The sequence below is a fragment of the Lepisosteus platostomus genome, chromosome 8, assembly GCF_059453375.1.
Source record: "Lepisosteus platostomus isolate fLepPlt1 chromosome 8, fLepPlt1.hap1, whole genome shotgun sequence".
Classification (NCBI taxonomy): Eukaryota; Metazoa; Chordata; class Actinopteri; order Semionotiformes; family Lepisosteidae; genus Lepisosteus; species Lepisosteus platostomus.
Window position 1 is genome coordinate 59176446 of NC_142618.1, and position 21904 is coordinate 59198349.

Below are 21904 nucleotides of genomic sequence, written 5' to 3' on the forward strand. Positions count from 1 at the left end.
TGCAATTACATTTTGAAGAACTGTTTAAAATAATAGGGGTATTCACATAGGGAAGAGGTCTGAAAGGCTCTGGTCTCCAGTTTCTCACCCTTCTGGGGCACAGGCCGAATGTGTTTCCCATTCCAGACTCAAAAGAGCAGGTCGACCTGATCCTTTCAAACAACCGGTTGTGTGCTCTTCAATAAGGTCAGTGCATTTCAACACAGTGATCACGAGAAGTCGTCTCCTATCAATGTGGCACACAGTTTTTTTTTTCTTAGCAACATTTGAAAAAAATATCCCTAATTCCCAGAGGGGCCTTTCGCACTGAGGGGAGTCAGAACGGCGCAATATTATTTTCAGATATCAAGAGCACAGCAGTACCTCTGGAATGTAATATTCCGTAGAGAGTTTTCCTAATGAGGATACAGCCTGGAAATGCGATATACAGTACCGCGGGTGAACAGAAATACCGAGGGGGCTACACAGAAATAGCGGTAAGTAACTGTATGTTAAAGCTGTTAAGGAGAAAGCACCTGAAGGCATTGTATTTGCTTTCCGTGAAGCTGGACATTTCTGGGATACAGAATACAGCCTTTAGAAACGACCCCGACCCCTTGACAGCGATTTAATTTTCCATTGGTGATCGTTTTCACATTGCCGATGGTAGGAGACTTGTATTCTGGAGCATATCTTTTCACAGACATTATCGCGTGAAAAATGTAGCAATACAAAGACAACTGATTACATTTTAACTACACTGAATTGATGATGCTGGGTTTTTTTTTTACCTTCACTATAAGCAAATTGCCTTTTTAGAAAGGCAACAAAGTACCCGCACTCTGATTACAGTAATCGATAATGTAATGGTTTTAAGATGCATCACACCCGCTCATTTCCATAATGGTAGGGAGCTGGCGCTTGGGCTTTCCAGTTTAGGTCTATGATAACACTTGAGGCTGCAGCCTCGCCATTTTCAAGCCGGCAGAAATGCCCCGGCTAGCCTTGTGCCTGGCTACAGCTCACGATGCGCAGACTTTGTAATGTTAAAACCAGCCCCCTCCCCGCCTCACTCACTTTCGCCCAGTTACATCGCTCCCCGGCTCCGGCAAGATGTGGTGCGATTTCCTGCTTATTGTTGTGGGAAGGGGGCCGGCGGAGGAGGCGGGCGTGATTGGCTGTGGACCTTTGTCGGTCATTTCGCTCTTTCATCCCCTGCTTCTGCTGTCTTTTTGAACCCGGTTGAATGACGTCCCTGTCAGCGCTGGGTTTGTAGCTGCCGCCTAAGTAGAGACAGAGAAGAGATACCCTGGACAGCGCAACTCCTGTCTAAACTACCCGCCCGCAGCTGCCTGCTGTAATATCAGCACTCCCAAATTCACACTGCATAAATATGGTGAGTGTCACTATCAGTTTTATTCTGGCCATGTGTGAATAGCCCTTCTCAATGTTCTGATGTTAAAATGGTTTCTGGTGAAGGCGCTGTCATTCATTGATTTAAGATTTATGTGCAGCCGGTTTCGTTTTTTGCAAGTGTGCCTTTAGGGACGCATGATCTTAACCTGCTCAAGGCAGTAGGTTAACAATTTTTGTGTCTGTTTCGCTGTTGAGACAAAAAGCTCCGCACCGCGTTTCTTGTCATGGACTTGAATGTCCATGACATTTTTGAAGTGGTCTTGAAGATCAGCATAGACACATCTTTTCGAAAAAGCTCACATCCTTTTGGAACAATTAAATATGGTGCCGTAATAAAAACTAGACTAGTCGACTTGAGGCATGAAGTTCTTCAATGAAGGAGGTTGTAACAATGAAGGCATGCACTTCAGAGTACAGGAGCTACAGAAGCCTTTAACGCGTCCCAAACTCGAAACATACTGTAAAGCTGTATCCTCCAGTCCCCAAGAGAGGGTCTAACTTTGTGTGCGAGGATGCTGTTTTTTCTTTCTTTCTGCAAACCAAATCTGAACTAATGCATAGTAAAATCGCCAATGATAGAGATATCGCGTAACCTCTTCTGGAAAAAGAAAGTACGAGCTTTAACCCTCTTGTTAAAAACTGAGATAATCCCTATAAAGCGTGTACATTGTGCAGAAATCTAACATAAGCTTGTATTGTGCTCTTTTCACATTGCTCTTCTGTTCGATGTACAAATTCTATTCTATGAGGATCTTCAACCAATTTACAGTATTTTAACAGTTGCTCCTGATCTATAGTTTAGACTTCAAATGTAGTCTTTTGCTTTACGGATATTTGGACAGGAACATCTTACAAGTATCAGATGTCTCAGATTTTTGACGGGTCGTGTATGCTTTGCCTTGTGGTATTGGGTTCGAGTCCTGGAGATTTCTGATCGTTGTGAAATGAAGATTGCTAAATGACAAGTGTGGTATAACAGGCAAAACATGTTATAGTAGTCGAAAACAGTAGTGCAGTCTGATTAAATAATTTATATAATTGACTGTATAAACAATCCAGTATATTCATTCATTACATTAAAGATGTTTAAGACGTTTGCGAAGTAGTGTAAATGCGGGAACACTTATCAGTAAAGGGATGCCAAATATGTAGTGCTTGTGTAAATGCGAAAAAAAAAGTGTTTTATTGCCGTCTTTCGGACGAGACGTTGAACCGAGGTCCTGGCTCTCAGTGGTCATTAAAGATCCCCGGTGCATTTCTCGAGAAGAGTAGGGAGATATCGCAAATTTCCCCCTCGCTCTATACCGTGGCCTCCAGATTGTCCCCATGTATGATTGGCTTGCACTTGCCCTGCGATGGACTGGTGTCCCGTCCAGGGTGTACCCTGCCTTGCGCTCGTTGCTTGCCGGTTAGGCTCCGGCTTCCCGCGAACCAGTACAGGATAAAGCGATTCGGCAAATGACATGACATGACATTTTCTTAGTGATACAAACACTAGTTCATCCCATATATGACCTAAATGGAATGTATTTATACAATTATAAACTATACTTAATATAATACAAATAAAAATATATGAAATCATCATAATATAAAAATATCTTGTCATAAAGCATGTGGTTATTTAAAAACTACGGCAGTGCTCATTTCAGTAATATTACGGCGATCTGAATTCTGCGTGTAAATGTGTTGGGAGACGCTTGGTTTAGCTTCTGTGTTCACATTCACCTCACCCCTCAAACATCTGACCCAGAGTCACACTGTGGAGCTACGACCCAGATGATTTGCATGAATTTGTGCTCATTTACTTATCTTTACACAGCTGAGACCTACCCCTGAAAGCATCACTGTAAATGCCAGTAGTCCCCATCACACCTGGTCCTTGTTTTGCAATGAATTGAAACTGGGAAGAAGTGCTTTTTTTTTCATAATCAGATGGACCTCAGACTTCACAGAAATCCTGGGACTAGACATCAGTGTCTGTCTGGCAGTTAGGAATGAGACAAAGAAGTCCCTGGTCTTGAAATCAGGCTGGTCACTAGACGAGCAAGACATTCTGTGCTTTCTCTTTCCTCTTTTATTGATAGACAGTACTGCCCATATTTAATTTTTAGTGTTAGATAACACTGAAAACCAACACATTGTTAGTCCCTTATTACTTATGTAACCAGCTAATGTCTGTTTGACAGATTTGCAGGTTTGTTTGAGCACAGGAGTTGGTCAGTGAACTAGATTCAGTGTTTCTCAAAACATCTGGGGAGGTTATGAGGTGATCCTAGAGTGTTTGGAAGATAACTCTTTAATTTACCCAAGAGTTTCAGTTGAAATGTTTGTTGCCAAGGTTTATGTAATGTGGTTACCATTCGTGTATAAAAAAACATCTCTGAACTCATGTTAGATAAACCTGCACATCTACAAACTCAGAACTTGTGCACCGTAAAAATGCTCAAGACATGTCAGTTCCTTGAGTGTTGGTCCTGAATCTGTGTTTCAGTGCAGTGCACCATACAGTAATACTTGTTTACACAATCCTTGTACTGCAGTGTGGAGATGTACAGTGGAGCAGGTTTATTTCTGGAATATTTGTAGTCGCACGTACATGTCTTTTTTAAAGATCACCCAAAGCTGTTGTCCCTCTAGTGTTTATGAATATGTTTCCCTACCTTAGGCTCAGTCATAGGAACACAGATCAGGGTGCTCCTTAGCAACCAAGCCACAGGAGAATAACACTCACATAGAATATCATAAAATAAGAACCGAGTGTCTAAGGAACACCTAAAATTAAAACAAAATAAAAACCTTTTCTGATGTAGTGAAACAGCAAACAAGCGCTACTAAACCTATTAACTGTGCACCTAAGTAAGGCTTCAGTTCAAGCTGGTGTGATGAGAGAATTTACAGGTACTGCTTATGCTTTGAAGTAAAACTTGTTTCAGGCATTTTTTATTAAAACCTGATAAATATATTTAGGTGTGTTCATCAACATGCACATTTAAATAACTTCAGAATGGACAGTTAAACTGGGGAGAAAAATATAACCTCGGTATAGCATATAAAGGTATATTATTTCAGCATTGTTGTGAACCACAAAAGATACTAAACATGTTCAGAAGTACTTATCATCTGAATGTTGTGTTTTCATGCATGTTCACTAGTTTCAAAATGACAAAATAATAGTAAAATAAACTCTCATTTTAATGGACTTCAGATTTACAGTAACGGACAAAATTGGCTAAAGGGGAATTCTGTGGAATAAAAAATAGCAGACTTTCTCCATGATAACTGTTCCAATTGAACCAGGAACCAGTTGATTGTATTGTTAAGACCTGAGCTGGAAGGAAAACCTTCAGACACATAATATTTTTGCAGTCCTTTGGCTTTAAAAATCAGATTGCTTGAACATCAGTCTTGGGAAAGTTTATTAACCCAGCTCAGGGTTAGAGATAACAGATATAAGAATAATGTTTGGGATTGTAAGATGTCACAACCAATGTAGAAATGTGTGTGAATTTGTCTACATGGAAGAAATGTACATTTTCTTAAAAGTATTATTTCTCAATCACCAAATGTTGCACACACCTTAGTTTTTGCAAAGATTGAAAAACATTTAAAGACAGAAGGAAGAGGCAGAGATGTACTGTACAGCATGTGCTGTCCAGAACTGCATTAAAAATCAAACCAGAGCCTCATTCATAAAAGCCTCTGGTGCAGTTAGAAATATCCACATCAGCAAGGATGGGAACATACAGTACTGCAATGAAACGGCACAATTGTAAACCTTGATTAAAAGTGACTGAAAGCCTTATGCATAAATGCAAATGATGCATAAAGCATTCAGTCGCTTTCAGTATCAATTTCCCTTCGGGATCAATAAAGTCTCATCTATCTATCTTACATGTCTGAAATTTAGAAGATGATTAATTGTACACAAGCTGAGGGTTCTCAATGTCTGCCCATGCAGATTGAAAAGGGAAGGGTGCCATTTTCACAGGAGAGAGGACTAACGGACACCAGCAGATGGAGTTTTCAAGCCAGGCTTAAAATATCAGAGCAGAAATGCTTACCTCAAACACGGCACTGGCTCTAATGTGGCCAACTTCTTACATTCTGTTTTCTGTGTCTGCTATTAACAGATTTCTGATTTTTTGCAATGTCAATTTGACCTCCAATTATTTCCACATGGCATGTCTCCTACATGGTCTCTATAGCCGCCCTGTGCTTTGCAGTCAGTGGCATCTGTGTATGGGATCATAACAATTTGAAGAACGTATATTGAGTAATACCATCTGATAGGAGATGTCAGGAAATGTCTGTTCATTAGATCTGTGCTTAAATTACATGCATCTGTAAATTAGATGTGTGACGCTGTGCTAATGATGTGCTGATTAATGTCTTCCTTTGCACGCAGCTACATTACTGGCATTTATCTCTGTGAGTGCACACCTACTCATTGTTACAGACATCTCAGTTACTGCTTATAAGTGGGAGGGCTACACTACCATCTTGCACAAGAATCAGGGGAAGTCTGCCCCAGCCTTGTCTTGATGGGTCTGCTGTAATTATCACTGCCAGGGTAATGAATAATGATGCTAATTGCTTGCAAGCGTGCGGTGCTTTTCATCTCAAAGGATTTCAAAGCGCTTCCTATAAGAGAGAGAGAGAGGGGAGCCGCCTCACCCACGAGTGAAGTGCAGCGCTGAGTGTGGAGATGTCTGGCTCTCATTATGTTCCCTCAGCGCCACCACAGAGCAGATCAGGCGGCGTCCCAGCCTTCCTACAGCTCGCTTTGATGCAGCATCAGCTCCTCACCGCCCCAATGTGTATAGGGCATGGACAGTCAGCTATGCATCGCCCCAGAGTATTGTCTCTACCTGAGTAACTGCTTCTGGGTGCTCCAGGGGCTCATCTGCCTGACCCCTGGAGGCTGTGTGCAGGAGCTGCCTTGGTGTCTGCCTCTGGAGAGCACTGTTTGTCTCTGGGCCAGCATTGCCATATGCCTGCCTCAGGAAATCTCATCACATCACACAGACGGCTGCATTTTACTTTCAAGGCGGCCTGACCGTAAGACTTGTCAATATTTGTCATAGTTCTAGAGACCTGGAAACCTGGCCTCTCATCTTTAAGTGAAAGGCAGCAGTTTTAAATATAGCGGGCTTGTTAGGTGCTCCGCTCTGCTGCTGCAGTGCTGTGCTGTATAGTGTATGAATGTTCTCAGAGACAGGGGAGGTGTTCAGAGGGACTTGCTTCTTAATGGATTATTATGATCAGATTTGGATCCAGCTTTATTCAGTAGCTGAAGGTAATTGGCTTGCTTTTCAAACTATAGCATTAGAACTGTAAATGGATATGGTATCTGTTGTTTGTTCAAACTCACCGGATCACTAGTATTATTTTTCCAGAAGTTTACCAGGTGCGTGAGCCATCTGATACAAGTTATCAAGTTTCTGCTCGAAGTTACATGAGTGACCAAAAGTAGAGGGCACAACCACACACAGGAGCGTTGAATTCCTAACCGCAATACCAAATCATACATTTGCGAATGGCATGTTGTAGAAAAATGAAATCCAGCTATTTGAAACAAATCACATACAGTATTATACTAAATTACATTTGGACTATCTCTGTACAAATCCATGGAGTAAAAGTGCTTATTTCTTAATTTCTTATGTTCTTTGTCATTAAAAGAACACTGCCATTATCGTTGTGCTGTAAAAGGGGATTTATCATTATGATGTTATTGATTAATATGCAGTTTAGGGGTAAACGTGAAAAATATGTAAAACGAACACAATTTTCATTAATTGTAGCCCTGACAGTAGGTGGAATTCATTCTGACCTGTCACAAGGAGATGAAAATCCTGATACACTACTTGAATGCTCTGTGTATGGTTCGTGGTCTTACAGGGCTTTATTGGCATGTGCTAAGAGCCAGACTTTGTCACTGACTGCAGTCTGAAAGACCCTGGTTCTCTCGGTGATTGGTATTGAGAAAAAGAGGCAATTTTTACAGGGAGAATTGTAGGAGCCATGTTGTTAAAGCTAATAGCTTGTCTCATTTCAATGAACAGCTGGATGGAGTTCTTGGATTAATTAGTTACTGAAAAACAAAACTGCATAAGTAGGCCTAATGACCCCCCTCTTGTATCTAATCATTCTTCTGTATTCTGGTTTCAAACCACTTTTGCCTGATGTGTCACCTGAAGTGAATTTAGAAAGATGAAAAAGTAGAAATGATCCCTACTTAAGTCTAGTGAGGCAGTTTGGTGCTTTATAAAGTTTATAAAATGTCTTGGAAGTAATTAGGCTTTTAAAGAGCAAAGAAATGCACGGGACAGTTTGTGTATTCCATTTGTATCACAATAGTAGAAAAAATGAATAGAAAGAATCTGAGATAGTGCAGATAGAGCTATCAGAATGATCTTAAGTCTTTTTTCTACACGGTCCAACAGAACAATATTAGAATCACAGTATCCGTCTGTGGTAATTGTGAAACGTGATATCTTTTCTCTGGAACAAGATGGGGTTCGTGGGTTTAGCTTAGTGCTTGCTGTTCAATTACAGAATGCTCTTTGTGTTAAAGAATACAATTTTCACTGTCAGGTCATCAATCCAATGACGAAGTTCCTGAGAACAGTGATGAACAACATTCTCCATGTTGCATCCCTTTATCCGTGTAAAAAGCTCTGGAGCAGAACTGTATACTACTGCAGTCTTTGCAAGAGGCGCTGTTCTGAAATTTCAGAACCCAGCTTCTTTCAAATTGCCCTTCTAACTTTCCTGTTCATTTGTTACAGTACACCACAGTGAGCTTTCATCAATAATCATTGCTAAGAGTCTCTACTGTTGTTACTCCTGTCTTGAATGGATTGTTTTTTTCATGGCAAACATGTCTTAGTCTCAATACTTTATCTTGCTAATCTTAAAAGGAAGTTATTCTTACCTTCTTATATTTTTATAAATAAAAATATATATTTTTTTCCCACTCTTGTAAGTGAGGAGGCACTTTGAAGTTTGAACAATGACACTCATTTGAAGAAATAAAAATGGCACAATCTTTTGTACTTGGCAGTAAAGGGGTAAAGTATGCAAAGTAAGCATATCAAACTGGCCGAATTTATCACCTCTCATTTGTAACCTTTCTTAATTTCTTAGAAATTAAAACATAATTAGCACAATCAGGAACAGCACAATGAGGCTGGTTGTTATCCCTATGGCTGTTAAAATGGTAAATATCTGTAGATTGGTAGATCATTTTCTGAAAGAGAAGAAGCATATTTCGTAATGTAACTTGAAGAGTGTCAGCAGTGTGGAGTCAATGATATCAATGAAGGTCACATTGTGATGACTGATGGCTGACATATGGTTTTCTTACTGTTTCATATGTGATGAGAAGAGGCTGTGAGGTCAGTTTAACAGCCCCCTATGTCTCCTGCAATTCACAGTCTGCTGGTGTTTGCCTTACACAGAGATTAGGATCACAGAAGAAGTCCAGTTTTGCCACAGCTTTAAATACGTGCTTTATGATTGTTCATAAGATAAAGATAATAGGTCATCATTATTTATATTTTACTGCTTTTACCTTTTATTTACTTGCCAGATAGTTTTCATAATCTAATAATACTGCACCGCCATAATACTGTGATGCAGTACTAGTTACTGTATAAGTCAAATTGAAGATCCCAAGAGCAACTACAGTACTTTTTTGGTGGTTTGCTACTCATGATGAGCACTCACTAGCTGTAAATATTCATCTTTACATTTTATTCATCATTCGTTTCTTTCTTTCAATGCTTCGTTTTCTGTGCCACAGTGGTGTAAATGTCTTGGCCAGATTATCATATGAAAAGATAATGTACTTCTCAATTGATGTATATGTTTTAAAATGGTTAAATGAATAATTCTTGTTTGCATGTACTGTATACTATGAAGGAAAGAGGAAGGTGTCTTAATATAAACATGATATTTTACAGACAGATGGGTTTTACTGATGCTTTTGGCCTTGATGAAAAAAAAAACTACCATGAAAGCTTTTTCATTCTATTTTTTGTTCAATGAAGATTGGACAGTTTTCTAATTACATATGGGATTTGTTTCTTGTATTTTATTTTTAGGACCAACTAGAGGCCTTTGACAAACAGTTAAATGATTTTGTGGATTATTTATTTGGACCAAGAGGTGAGTATGCCCTTTGAGATTCACATGGTTCTTCATTTAATTTTTGAATTACTGTATTTCTGTGACTTTTAACAGCCTGAGATAAATATTCATCACAATGGCTAAATGAAATAAGTGTGTAAATCTGTGAAAATTCAGTAGATAATAATTTGAAGAATCCCATTTATTTCAGAGCAGACGAACGAATAGCTTTAGGTATTAAGGCAGCAGTGTAGTTTCAGGGCTCTGAACTGTTGATGTGTTGCTGCAGGTTGTGCGACGATACTGCACATTGTGCGACGACATTACAGCGGTACCTTTGTACTGTTGTGCCCTTGCACAAGCTACACCACCACGTGCACATTGCTCCAGTAACATGCCCAGCTGTATAAATGAGTGCATTTGTAAGTTGATTTGGGTAGAAACATCAGCCAATTCATTAATAATAACAGGCAGGTCTCCAAACAATCCATCGTGTGGGTCGAACACAGCTTTAATAAGCAGCAGTGTTTTCATGAATATTTCAGAGAATCTTCGAGATATTGACTTGACAATTTATAGCATCCGTTCTTGTCATTTCTGCATACAACCTCGCTAGCTTTGTGCAGCTCAAATGTAAGATACAGTATTTGTTTTCCTGTAGACTGAGGATCCCGGTTCCCTGTTTTATGAACAACAGGAATGCTGCTGCTTGGGGCAGTTAGAGTGAATGAATGTCCTCTTCTTTTTATTTTTGAAAGAATATGACTTTTGAAAATATGAAATTCATCGTACTGGGACTACAGAGCAGACAGGGTAATGCAAAATCATTGCTGCGTTGTCTTAAGAGGAGCCGAGAAAGGCCAGTTCTCACTTTAACCGGGTGAGTGACTTAACTTCCCACTGAAAGGCCTGCAAGTTGCTGACCCCACGATAGGAAAAACACTCAAGAGATGCATGCTGGTAATTAACAGGGAAATGATCAAGGAAAATGATCAAACCTTCTGAATTCTTTCAGAACACTGCTCATGCTGGATTGTAGTATAATTTATTTCTAGTGAATGGGTTAACATAGATCTTCTAGCTTAGACAGGTGAAGGGTAGCTCACATACTGTACAATATCTTCATGGGACACGTCCTGTGACTGGCCTTCATGTGGTAGGAAAATAATTCAGAGAAATTCCAATGCCAAATTACAGCTTAAGCCTCAAGCAAATTCCCAATTAAAATATGAAAGCCCAGGCGATTATTCCATAACCAGAAAATATGTATCGGTGTCATGCTCACTCATTAGTGTAAGATGTGCACAGATAACATACATATCCACAAGACTAGACTTATACATGAAGAACAAGAGGCTAGAAAACAACTCAAAACCCCATCTGAAAAACAAATCTGAAAAGAAAATAAGAAAGTGGATTTATTTTCCTTTTTTTTAATGGATGTTAACATGACTCTTACTGCTAGGGACAGACATGTGGTAGATGGGCACTGAGCACTAACGTAAGCACGTCTGTCCCTCACTTACACCGTACTGGAATTAATGATGGAAGCAAAGTAAAAATATGAATGTGTAAAACAAATTGTGCATTTTAAATGAATAGGTTTTGCGTAAAAATGAAATGCTACCTAATGCAGAATTTATTGATTTTCTACAGGGTCATTGGTTGTCAGGCAATAAGAAAGTGTCACAGCCCCTCAAGGCTTATGTAGGATATGTGAGTATAGGTGGTGATACCACTGTAGGGTATGTTTAGCATGTGGAGAGCACTATGTCAAAGACTAAGGCTTTAAGACTCTTTGCTTCATTCTTCAGATTTTTTGTTTTGTTTTGTTTGAGCATCTACACATCCAGTTGAAATCTCTTTCTGTCAATGTGTACCTCACATGTCCAGTTTATCCTTTGTTTCCTTGATTACTGCCAATGCTGAATATCACAGAATATCCAATATATACAGTATATACAGAATATACTGCACAGTAGTACATCACAGAATATACAATATATACAAAATATACAGTAGTCTATACAGTACAGTACAGTATATACAGAATATACAGTAGTCTATACAGTACAGTATATACAGAATATACAGTAGTCTATACAGTAGTACATGCAGAATATTCAGTAGGCTGACTGTCAGAGGAGGGAGGGGGTGAAATGTGCCAATATGCCTCTTTCAGCCTGTATAATATACATTTAGCCTGTATAATATTTTCTTTATTTCATTAGGTTTAAAATAGTTTTAATAGTAGTGTTTAAATGCATTTGTGTATAAAAGATCAAGCATTATACTGTCCAATTTTGATTCCAAAGAAACCTGACAAAGTAGACACATAAACACATTTTGGAAGTGTTCTGTAAATTCATAACTATTAGATTAATGCTGGATTTTTTATTACTAAGCAATATAGAATATTGTGTCTTGACTTTTATAAAGCACTCTGATGTATGCTTGGAGCACTGTACAGTATATACAGTACTGTACATCACATCCAATGCATTACGTACTGTATAAACATACAGTATGCATAATTTGTTGGAACTAATGTGTTGCTTCTTCCTAAGACTTGTACTGTACTTGTCTTTGTCTCTTTATTTGTGAAATATCTTGTTTGCTCTAACAAATTAGATTCCATAGACACAATAATCATAGGTACAGTATTATGATTCAGGTCAGAGTATATACTAAATTATGACTTACTAGACTTACAGCATAGTTTATTTCACAATTTTGGTCTGAACTGCTTCTATTCAGCAATGATAAGTTATCTGTATACAGTAGGTTCTATTCTCTTTTGTTGATAATAGTTTTCACCCTGTGCTGTTATGTGATTATTTGCGGTAGTTCCAAACTAGAACTTGTGTGGTAATCTCCTTGTGCAAACAAGAAACAACATGCAGCTAAATTCTCACCTGATCCTGTGTGGTTCATTTGTTCTTGGATCACAAGACTGCTTTTCTTAAGATAAGAGATAAGATTAAGCTAATTAAGATGAATTCTCATTATATACACTTATCGCATTATATAAACTCTTATCTTTCATAAGCCTACATAAAACAGTTAATAATTGTGAGTCTAAAGACATGGGATCATATACTGTATATACAGTACTGTTTATATAATGGGAATTCATCTTAATTAGCTCTCACCATATCTCAATGCTTAAAAGCTAAACTGTCGAAATAAACAACTATTTCAACTTCACAAGACAAGAACAGCTGTTCCATCTCATTAAAGCTGTTCATCAGGGCATAGCTAACTTAACATATATTAGGATCAGGTAATCGGTTTATTCCATGCTGAAAAGAAAAGAAAGGAAACACAACGTTTCGGCTGTGGAGCCTTCTTCAGGTCTGAGAAGGCTTCAGCATATACATATTATGATCATATGTATATACTGTACCACTTGACATACTTTTACTGCAGCTGAATGGAGTAGTCAGTTGTTTCTATAGTGTAGTGGAGTGCTGCTCATGTGGCTGCCGAGGTCACAGTTCAGAAGAGCCCCAGTGAGTCGCTTGTTTCGTGACAGCTTGGCTCATTTTGTCAATGCTAGGCCGCACCCACTGAAGCTCCGTTCCCACCACTGGCTGACACCGTTTTCTGTGTCCTATGGCTTGTCGGGAGCATTAGAGGTAGGAAAGAATGAAAAATAAACGGTGGCGGCCGTTATTGCGACGCTGCCCTGACCTTCAGCACTGCTGTTTCATCGGAAAAACAGGCACAGGATTAATCCCAGCTGACAAGTCCCCCTCTGCCGCCTGAGCAGCAAAGAATTCCCATCAAAGCCGGGAAGAAAAGAACAGGAAGACGTTCACGGCCACCCAGCCTCAGTGCGAGCCCTGGCCTTTATTTAGTGATGTGAACAAAAACAGCATTTTAATGAATTCTGTCCTTGTACAGTCTGCCATACAAATACCCAGGATGCAGACGTCTTGCCAGCACGTCCCGGTCACATGTCAGATTCCAGCTGGAATCCTTACCCTTCTGGAATACGGATGCCAGCCAGACTGTGGATTAGTCTAAGCTGAACCGTGAAAGGAGCTGGTTGCTTTCTTGCTGTGCCCCTTTCTCTCCCACACCCACTCGGTGGCCTGTAATTCCCAGCCAGTGTTTGTGTATTAACCCCTGTGCCTCAAGTGCCTAACTCTGCCTCTCAGCCCAGGTGTTACACGTGAAAAACGAGCACACTACCGCATGGCTCATGAATTCACTAATTTCACGACTCGTCACTGGACTGGGGCCTGTGTCTGATTGACCTATGTTCTATCTGTATGAACCTGTACTGTATGTTCTTGTTTAATTTCTTTTTTTTTTTTACTTATACTTTTTGTGCCTTTTTCTTTATCACTATATACACCCTCTTTGGGTTTGGAAAGACACTTTATAAATAAAAGTTATTAGAAAACCTCATACGTACCTGTGAGGGCCCTTCACCAGTATTTTGGGGGCAGGGGCATTTCACATTTTCTAAAAAGATGAGACTTCTCTTATTTCTGGAATGCTTCTTGCAGAAACACAGCTAAATATTTCTGTACTTTAGTCTACTTCATATGTACTGTAAATAGTAACAAAATGGCTACTTTCAACATTCACCCTAGATGGTTCCCTAGGAAGACATACAGTATATCTTAGTCATTGTTAATCATGTGGTTCTTGATTTTGAAGTTTGGACAAGGAGAAATCAATTAGCAAAGATAATTTTTCAATTAGCCACCAAACATCTCATGCAGGGAAGATTTTTATTTTCAGCATTAACGGTCCCCTCACAATTGGACTGAGCTTGTCAGAACAGTTCTGTAAGGAGGAATGGGCAAACGCTGCCATATCTAGGTGTGCTACAGTGGTACAGATCTATCCAAACAGAATTATGACTGTGATTCAAGCAGACGGTACTTCCACCAAGTACTAACTCAGGGGTGTGTTCACTCCCAACATCCAACCCATTTTTATAGGTTTTCATTTGTGATTAGTTTTGGCACTTGTTTTTCACATGAAGGTTGTGTTAGAATGTGTAAAAAAGTCAAATTAAAATCTGACTCAATGTGTCATGATTTCTGGCTACCAAATGTGTTACTTTGGAAAGGGAGAGTAGATTTTCTATAGGCACTGTATGTGTCTGGCTTTGAACTAACTAAGGAAATGTTGTATTTTCCTTTCAGATGCAAGAGTCAGAGGATGGTTCATGCTGGATTCCTGTCTACCCACACTCTTGCTCACCCTAGTCTACCTGGTGACAGTATATTTTGGAACACTGTATATGAAGAACAGACCTGCATATTCTTTGAAAGGAGTTTTAATTGCATATAACTTTGCAGTCACTATGTTGTCTCTGTACATGCTTATTGAGGTAAGGGCAACAAAGGTCTTAGCCATTCGCATTTGAATTGATTATTTTGTTGACCATCGTGAGCTCGTATCTTCCACAGTGATGGTCAGTATCGGGAGTTATTTTGCAAACTGCTGTGCCAGGGGTTCCCAGTCCTGATTCTGGGGACTTGCACTCCTACTTGTTTTCATTGCAGCTGATCTCTTTCATCCGATCATTAATTGATTAGCTGGACCACAGTTGGGCCAACGGGTTGCTTGTTTTGGAGCTTTGAAAGTTATTTTCCTACTTAGAGGTTGGAGATCTTAGGTTGTTTATGAAACAAGAAAGTTTTAATTTTAGTCTTTGTGAGCATACAGAAAGATATGTTTCTGTGTCATGCTGATATTGGACTTTGAGCAAATTAATGCTGTGGGTAAAAGGAGATTCTAGTTCAAGGCTATATTTATTAATGATAATAATAATAATAAACTTTATTTTATATAGTGCCTTTAAAGGTGGCTTCTCAAAGCGCTTTACAGAATGACAACAACATTATTTAATGAATACCCCAGAAAATGTTTGTAGCTTTCCTTGTCCTTTATCTACACGGACATGCCTGTATGAATAGGAATATTTTAAGAAGGCTAGGCAGTTCTCTGGGAAATAGCTAAACTGGGACAGATTTTGCATACTGGCTGCATTGTTTCTGAAGAGTGCAAAGAGTGTGGGATAACTCTCTCTTTTCTAATTCTTTATGACCACTGTTATGAACTACTGGCTTCTCAAAGACAATAAGAGATTGTGTTTCTAGGAAATTCAACTATACTGTTGAGTTCACACAGAGGAGTGTTGCTGTGGTCAATGTGGAGCTCCTTATTATAACGTACAAGTACAGCAGATTATTCAGTGCATTGTTATAGGTAAACAGAAACTGCTTTTAAAAAAAACCTGAAGCTGGGCTTGCAACAACATGCTACAAAGCACATAAAAGTAGCTTACACCAAAACCAACACAGAACGTAACTTTCACGGCTTTTAATTTCACTTACAATGAAAAACTGTCTCATTGAGAGTTAAAAACAATCTCCCGAATCCTTGGGTGAATTAGTGTAACGTGTGTGCGTTGTAATTCTGTAAAATATGATCAAACACGAATTATGAACCAAAGTCTGAAAAGCAAGCCAGCAAGACAGAAAATAGACAGATGCATGGAAGACTTAAGTGTATTATGAAAACAAGGGCCTGATGCCGTGATATGTCGATGGGCAAGGATGTGTAATGACGGACCAAATGGCATTAAATTGATGAGGGTGGGTACACAGCCCTGTTTGGAACAGATTAGACAGTCGAACCCTAATCTGACATGATCTCATGATAGTTCCTCACAGTGCAGCCTGAAGCCTCAGGCCTTGCTCCTTGCTGGGTATTCACAATGGAGCGAATGCACCCATGACGAGCGCTCCCCAAGCTCCCTGCCTTTCGAGAGGTGAGGGCGCACGTGTGTACGCTCTCACCAGTGCGTGCTGCTGCTCTGTTTCAGCTCATTTTAGCAACGTGGCAAGGAGAATACAACCTGCAGTGCCAGAACCTGAACAGCGCCGGCGGAGCTGACATCAGGGTAAGAGGGGGAAAAAACCATTTTACAGCAACATCTGGGACGAGCAACTGGGTTGCTGTGCTTGCCTTCGTGTAAGCATCTACTTTTTCTACATTTTCACTCGATCTTTGCTTATAACATTACAGTATGCGACCAACTTATTATTTTGCTAAATGCTTTGTGGACAAAAGTGCACGCACACACACACACACACACACACACACACACACACACACACACACACACACACACACACACACACACACACACACACACACACACACACACACACACACACACACACACACACACACACACACACACACGTGTGTGTGTTATAGCATTCTCAAAGAACAAATTTGGTCCCGCAAGTCTCAACGGGTTAAACGTGTAGCAGAATGTTACGGTTAATTTCTCATGTTTGTAATTAAGAATGGTACTCGCACGTTAGTGATATACTTTATATATTATATGTAGCTAAAACAGAGAAATTTCAGATACAAATTTTCAAGCTTCGAACCAAGCAAAAGTCACCGTTTTTAATGATGTGGAGAATTTTGGATGTCCTAGCCGAAAAAGTGAGCAAGACAGACCTGTGGATTAGTTCTAGTCCCCAAAGGATACACACGTTGAAACCTCTCGCGAGGCTAGGCTCACCGTGTAGCTGTTCTGGCTGCTGGAGTGCGTTTGTCTTCTCACACACACACAGCCTATAGACGGTGTGAAGTAAGACTCCCGCTCACGCTGTGTGCTGGTGGGAATGGCTGTTCAGAACTTGAGCCGCTCGTACAGAGCGGCTCACGGGCTGGCTTGTGTTCAGCGCTATTGGGGAAAGAAGCAGCCCAGCTCTCCCGTTTCCCAGGTGGCACATTGTCCTTTCCCTCCCACAGGTTGCCAAAGTGCTCTGGTGGTATTACTTCTCCAAGCTGATCGAGTTCCTGGACACCATATTTTTTGTGCTGCGGAAGAAGAACAGCCAGATTTCGTTCCTCCACGTGTATCACCATGCCTCCATGTTCAACATCTGGTGGTGTGTGATGAACTGGATACCATGCGGACAGAGTGAGTCACAGTGTTCACCTGGCTTAGCAGATACACATGCTGTAGTATCACACAGGGCCGATTCCAAATCAGGAATCCAAATCAGATACTCAGTCAGATACTGTATGTTGCTATTTAGCATATGCCGAGGAGGCCTAGGAATTGAACAGACATCCAAAGAACACTTGAAAGAAAATGTATGACATTTCCTGCAGCACATTTATATATTAATTTTGACAGCTATAGCAGTACATAAGTACAGCAGTATTAATTTAGAACAATAATAAATTGAATGCATAAATATGTACAGTAAAGATCAAGATACTTCAATGTTCTGCTTAAACTGTTTTTCCTGGAGAAATGGTTTCACTCATTAATAAGTAAGAAGGGAAATACGTGTAGCATATACAGTATTACTGAGATACAAACACAACCCTGAACTGATTAACAATAAAAAAACTGTCAATATATATATAAAGGCCACAAGGCTACATGGGAAATGAATTCTAAAAATCAGAGGTGTTGTCAAATTCTCCTCTAGTTGTTTTCACAATTTTTGCATTCAGGAGATCAATATTTATTTTTTTAGAAACATGTTAATCTACTGTACATAACTTGGATATCCCCTTTTGCGCTACACTCTAAACAAAGAGCCCAGTATTTTAAGCTCATACAATTTCTATAATACATACACAAGGTATAAGAAACAAAACTACAGAATATTTCACTTGTTTTCAGAGGACTTTTGTAAATTATCCGTAAATTACTGTGAATTCACTGTATGGCACACAACACATACAGTATGTCTATTTGGTGTAATATTACATATTACATGCATGTGTATAATTGTTATTTTCAATATTTACTAAGTCCATATTTACAACCCCTGAAAAATGATAAATATCCATGAAAGGCTAATTCTGCACAATTTTCCAAAATATTTGTCTTCAGATCATGCTGTCAATTTTTTTTTTAACGGGGCAATATTTGTCATTGTGCTGTCCCACAAGAGATTTTGTTCTGCTAAAACAGAGGTGCCTCCCTAGACACAGGACCCTTTAGAGGTTAAGACCTCAAAAGGTTTTAACGTGGCCTGTGAGTCAGATGACCCAGCTGGGACAATAGTGTAATGTGATACCAGACCGAAAAGGGAAACTCAGAAGGTGATCGTATCTCAACCCCCTGTTTCAAGTCTTTGAAATACATCTAAGCCTGCAGGAGCCATTATTACCCTAGCTACCTACGAACCCGGGAATCCAGCCTTAGGCTTCTGCTAAAATAAACCCAGGAAATAAATGCACGTGCTGGGAATATTATTCATCCTTTCTTAAACTTTCTTTTAAGGTTTCTTTGGCCCGACCCTGAATAGTTTCATCCATGTACTAATGTATTCCTACTACGGGCTCTCTACAATCCCCTCTATGCACAAGTACCTCTGGTGGAAGAAGTACCTCACTCAGGCTCAGCTGGTAACGTATTGCCTCTCATGAGATTTGCATGCTGTTACTTAGCGCAAGAACTCACTGCGGGTGAATGCTTTGTTAAGACAGATTCTGCCGATTTGTGCTTCTCTTAGATTCAGTTCCTCCTGACCATCACACACACCCTAAGTGCCGCTGTGGTGCCATGCGGGTTCCCCCTGGGATGCTTGCTGTTCCAGTCTTCTTACATGCTTACTCTGGTCATCCTCTTTGTCAATTTCTATGTAAAGGTAAGTTATCTTGTTGTACCAACCCATCTCTTACCCAACACTGTTAGTCAGAACTGTGCTGGATGGACACCTTTAAGCGTTAACAAAGAGTAACAACATGCAGGCCTTTGTGCCACAGCTGTAGAAATAACTGTGGCACCTATTCAGAACAAACGCATAAACAGTGGCAATGATCAAGTTCACAGGTACAGTATATGTGAAATAGCTGTGTATGCTATTAAGTCTTCTGGTACTTAAAACGTGTTTGTCGCCGACGTTGAAATTTTTTGCTACTGTAATTTATCACCTTCAAAGGTGATGTGTGGTATTGTATTGTTACGATTGTATTGTGTTTATCTGTGTCTAAGAAGTAAGGCCGGTATCTGGACATTACAATCGAAATGCGAATGTTCTATTATCCAGCCTGAAAGGACATCGCTGTATTTCTTGGTCACATATTTGACATCATCAGTCACAAATCTATCAACTTGGTTGTAATTCAGCCTCAAACGCATCTAATCATTTTACAAAGCCTTGAAAAACGCTCATGTAATTAAATCGGTCAATAATCAATCACATTGAGAATGGCTGTACATTTAATATGAAACTACGCGTATTTTATTTTTCTAAAACCATGCATACAGAAATACAGTATGCATATAAATAACATTTTGAAGCACAGAATATGAACACGACTGGAGTGATAACTACTGTACATGCAGAGAGCACAGGTGGGAAACATCAACAGAATACTTAGCATCAGTTCTGCTCCAGCCTATTTTCTGTTAGCTTCATTGCAGAGTAGATAGAGCCCGCTCGTCTTTAACACACACTTCAAGTGACCTTTGCTATAAACATGCCTGCAGCCTGTTGTCTTTGGATAGAAAAGCCTAATGGCAGTGCAGGGATCCTTTGTGCTGGGGCGGAACAACCCCTTACATGTTTATCCAATGTGCATATACAGTACACATTGGGACGATGTTATTTTGGTGTAGTTTAACTCCAAGACTCGTACTGTACACCATCTTTTATCTGCAGACATACAAGAAGAAGACCTTCAGAGATGATGGCAAATGCTCGCGAGATCTGAAAGATGGCAGGAATGGTCTTGTCAATGGCTATTCTGCTGTTTTCAATGGCACAATTTCAACCAAGAAAAGCCAGTAGTGTGTGAATACACTTTACAAGATAGAGAGGGAGATAAAGAGGTATCAGCATCTAAAGGTGCAAAATCAGATAGCTCTGTAGTTTAAACTGGAGATAAACTGTATATGTTGTTATATAGACTTATTTGTACTTAATTTTGTATCAAGTGGTTTATCTTGTTTTCTTAATGCTTGTAACTGATAATGGAAACAGTGCAGGGTACTGTATACATAGGGCTCAATTTTCTACATTTCTTTACGTCTATATTTGGTATTAAAGAAGTGCTTAATTATCATTAAGGTAATACAGTTTTACATGAAAAAAACACTTCCCCATCTCTGTACATTGTTACAGTATATTAAACCTTTGAAAAAGGTCTTTGAAAAAAGTGCAGAAGCCAACCCTGTGTGTACAGTACAAAATATCACTTTGCTAGGACTTAAATCAAAGCAAAACAAAAGATGCCTTAGAAATACACAGTAAACCTTCTACCTAATGCATTACATTTTTGGGGTCTTTGAATGCCTTAGTTTTTCCCATAAAGATGGCATTTAACATCTTATTTTTAAAACTATTTAAAATAACTTTCTTAATTTTTTTTAAAAAAATCTAAAACTTTACTAGACTTTTTGCGATATTCAAACTAAAGGCAAATTCAGAGACGAATGAATGTTCTGGGAGTCTTGTCTTCTGCATAAATATAAAAAAAAATAAAGCAATTGAAAAAGTTTCTTTGGATGTCTTTCATTAACACTGTTTCATGTCCTTGAACTGTGAAGGAAATTACTCAGACCCAGTGAACTGTTTATGTACAAAGCAAACTACAGATGCAGCCATTTAAAACAAGCTTGTTACACTGTGGTAAAACGCGGTAGGTGTGTTACATCACAACGCGTCATATCGCGTCGTACCGTATACGACTGTAGCGCTCTTGGGTTCACATGGGTATGCGCCTTCTCCGCTGCTGCCTCAGGTCGGCCCCCCCACCGCTGGGGACTCGAACCCGGGCCTCCGGCGTCACTCAACAGGGACCCAGTCAGTTGAGCTAAAGGGAGATCTCCCGTCACCTTCCAGCCACAGGCACAGATCCCGAGCCACAGAGCAACCACCCCACCCCTAATGTCAGTACAGTTTCCACTCTTTCATAATATTTTTGATCAGATTTATGTTTTAATGCTTCTCCCTCATCTATCAGGGAATAGGAGACGTGATACTTACCCTCTCAACCCTTACTGGGGTGTTGGATTTTGACATCTTCCATAAACAGGCAGGTAAACCATACAAATCTGTAGGAGACGCTGTAATTGTTACAGCCCAACACCAACATTTATCACAGACTGAGGAGTGTGGATAAAGTTGTGCAGTTTAGGTTCTGCTATCTATAATACACTGTGTAAGCAAAAAATACACTTCCTTTCAATTAACTCATATATCCACATCATAACCCCTTTGTAAACTTTGTGTGGTTAACTGGCCAAATTCCTTTAATAATACAACAAAATGAATATCAATGTATCAAAAAGATTAAAATGCAGTTTTGATCAACATCATTATTGCAGTCTTACTGTATGTTTTCAAAAACTAAC

General features: G+C 39.5%; 1 protein-coding gene across 1 annotated transcript; it reads left to right on the top strand.

Annotated features, from left to right (window-relative positions):
• Positions 1–331: 331 nt before the first annotated feature.
• elovl2 (ELOVL fatty acid elongase 2) lies at positions 332–21045 on the top strand. Its single transcript, XM_088644097.1, has 9 exons — positions 332–476; positions 1242–1375; positions 9507–9570; positions 14697–14884; positions 16385–16462; positions 17332–17503; positions 18827–18951; positions 19059–19193; positions 20211–21045. The coding sequence occupies exons 2-9, from the start codon at positions 1373–1375 to the stop codon at positions 20337–20339; spliced, it is 894 nt and encodes a 297-aa protein (XP_088500223.1). The 5' UTR covers positions 332–476; positions 1242–1372; the 3' UTR covers positions 20340–21045.
• The last annotated feature ends 859 nt before the right edge of the window (positions 21046–21904 follow it).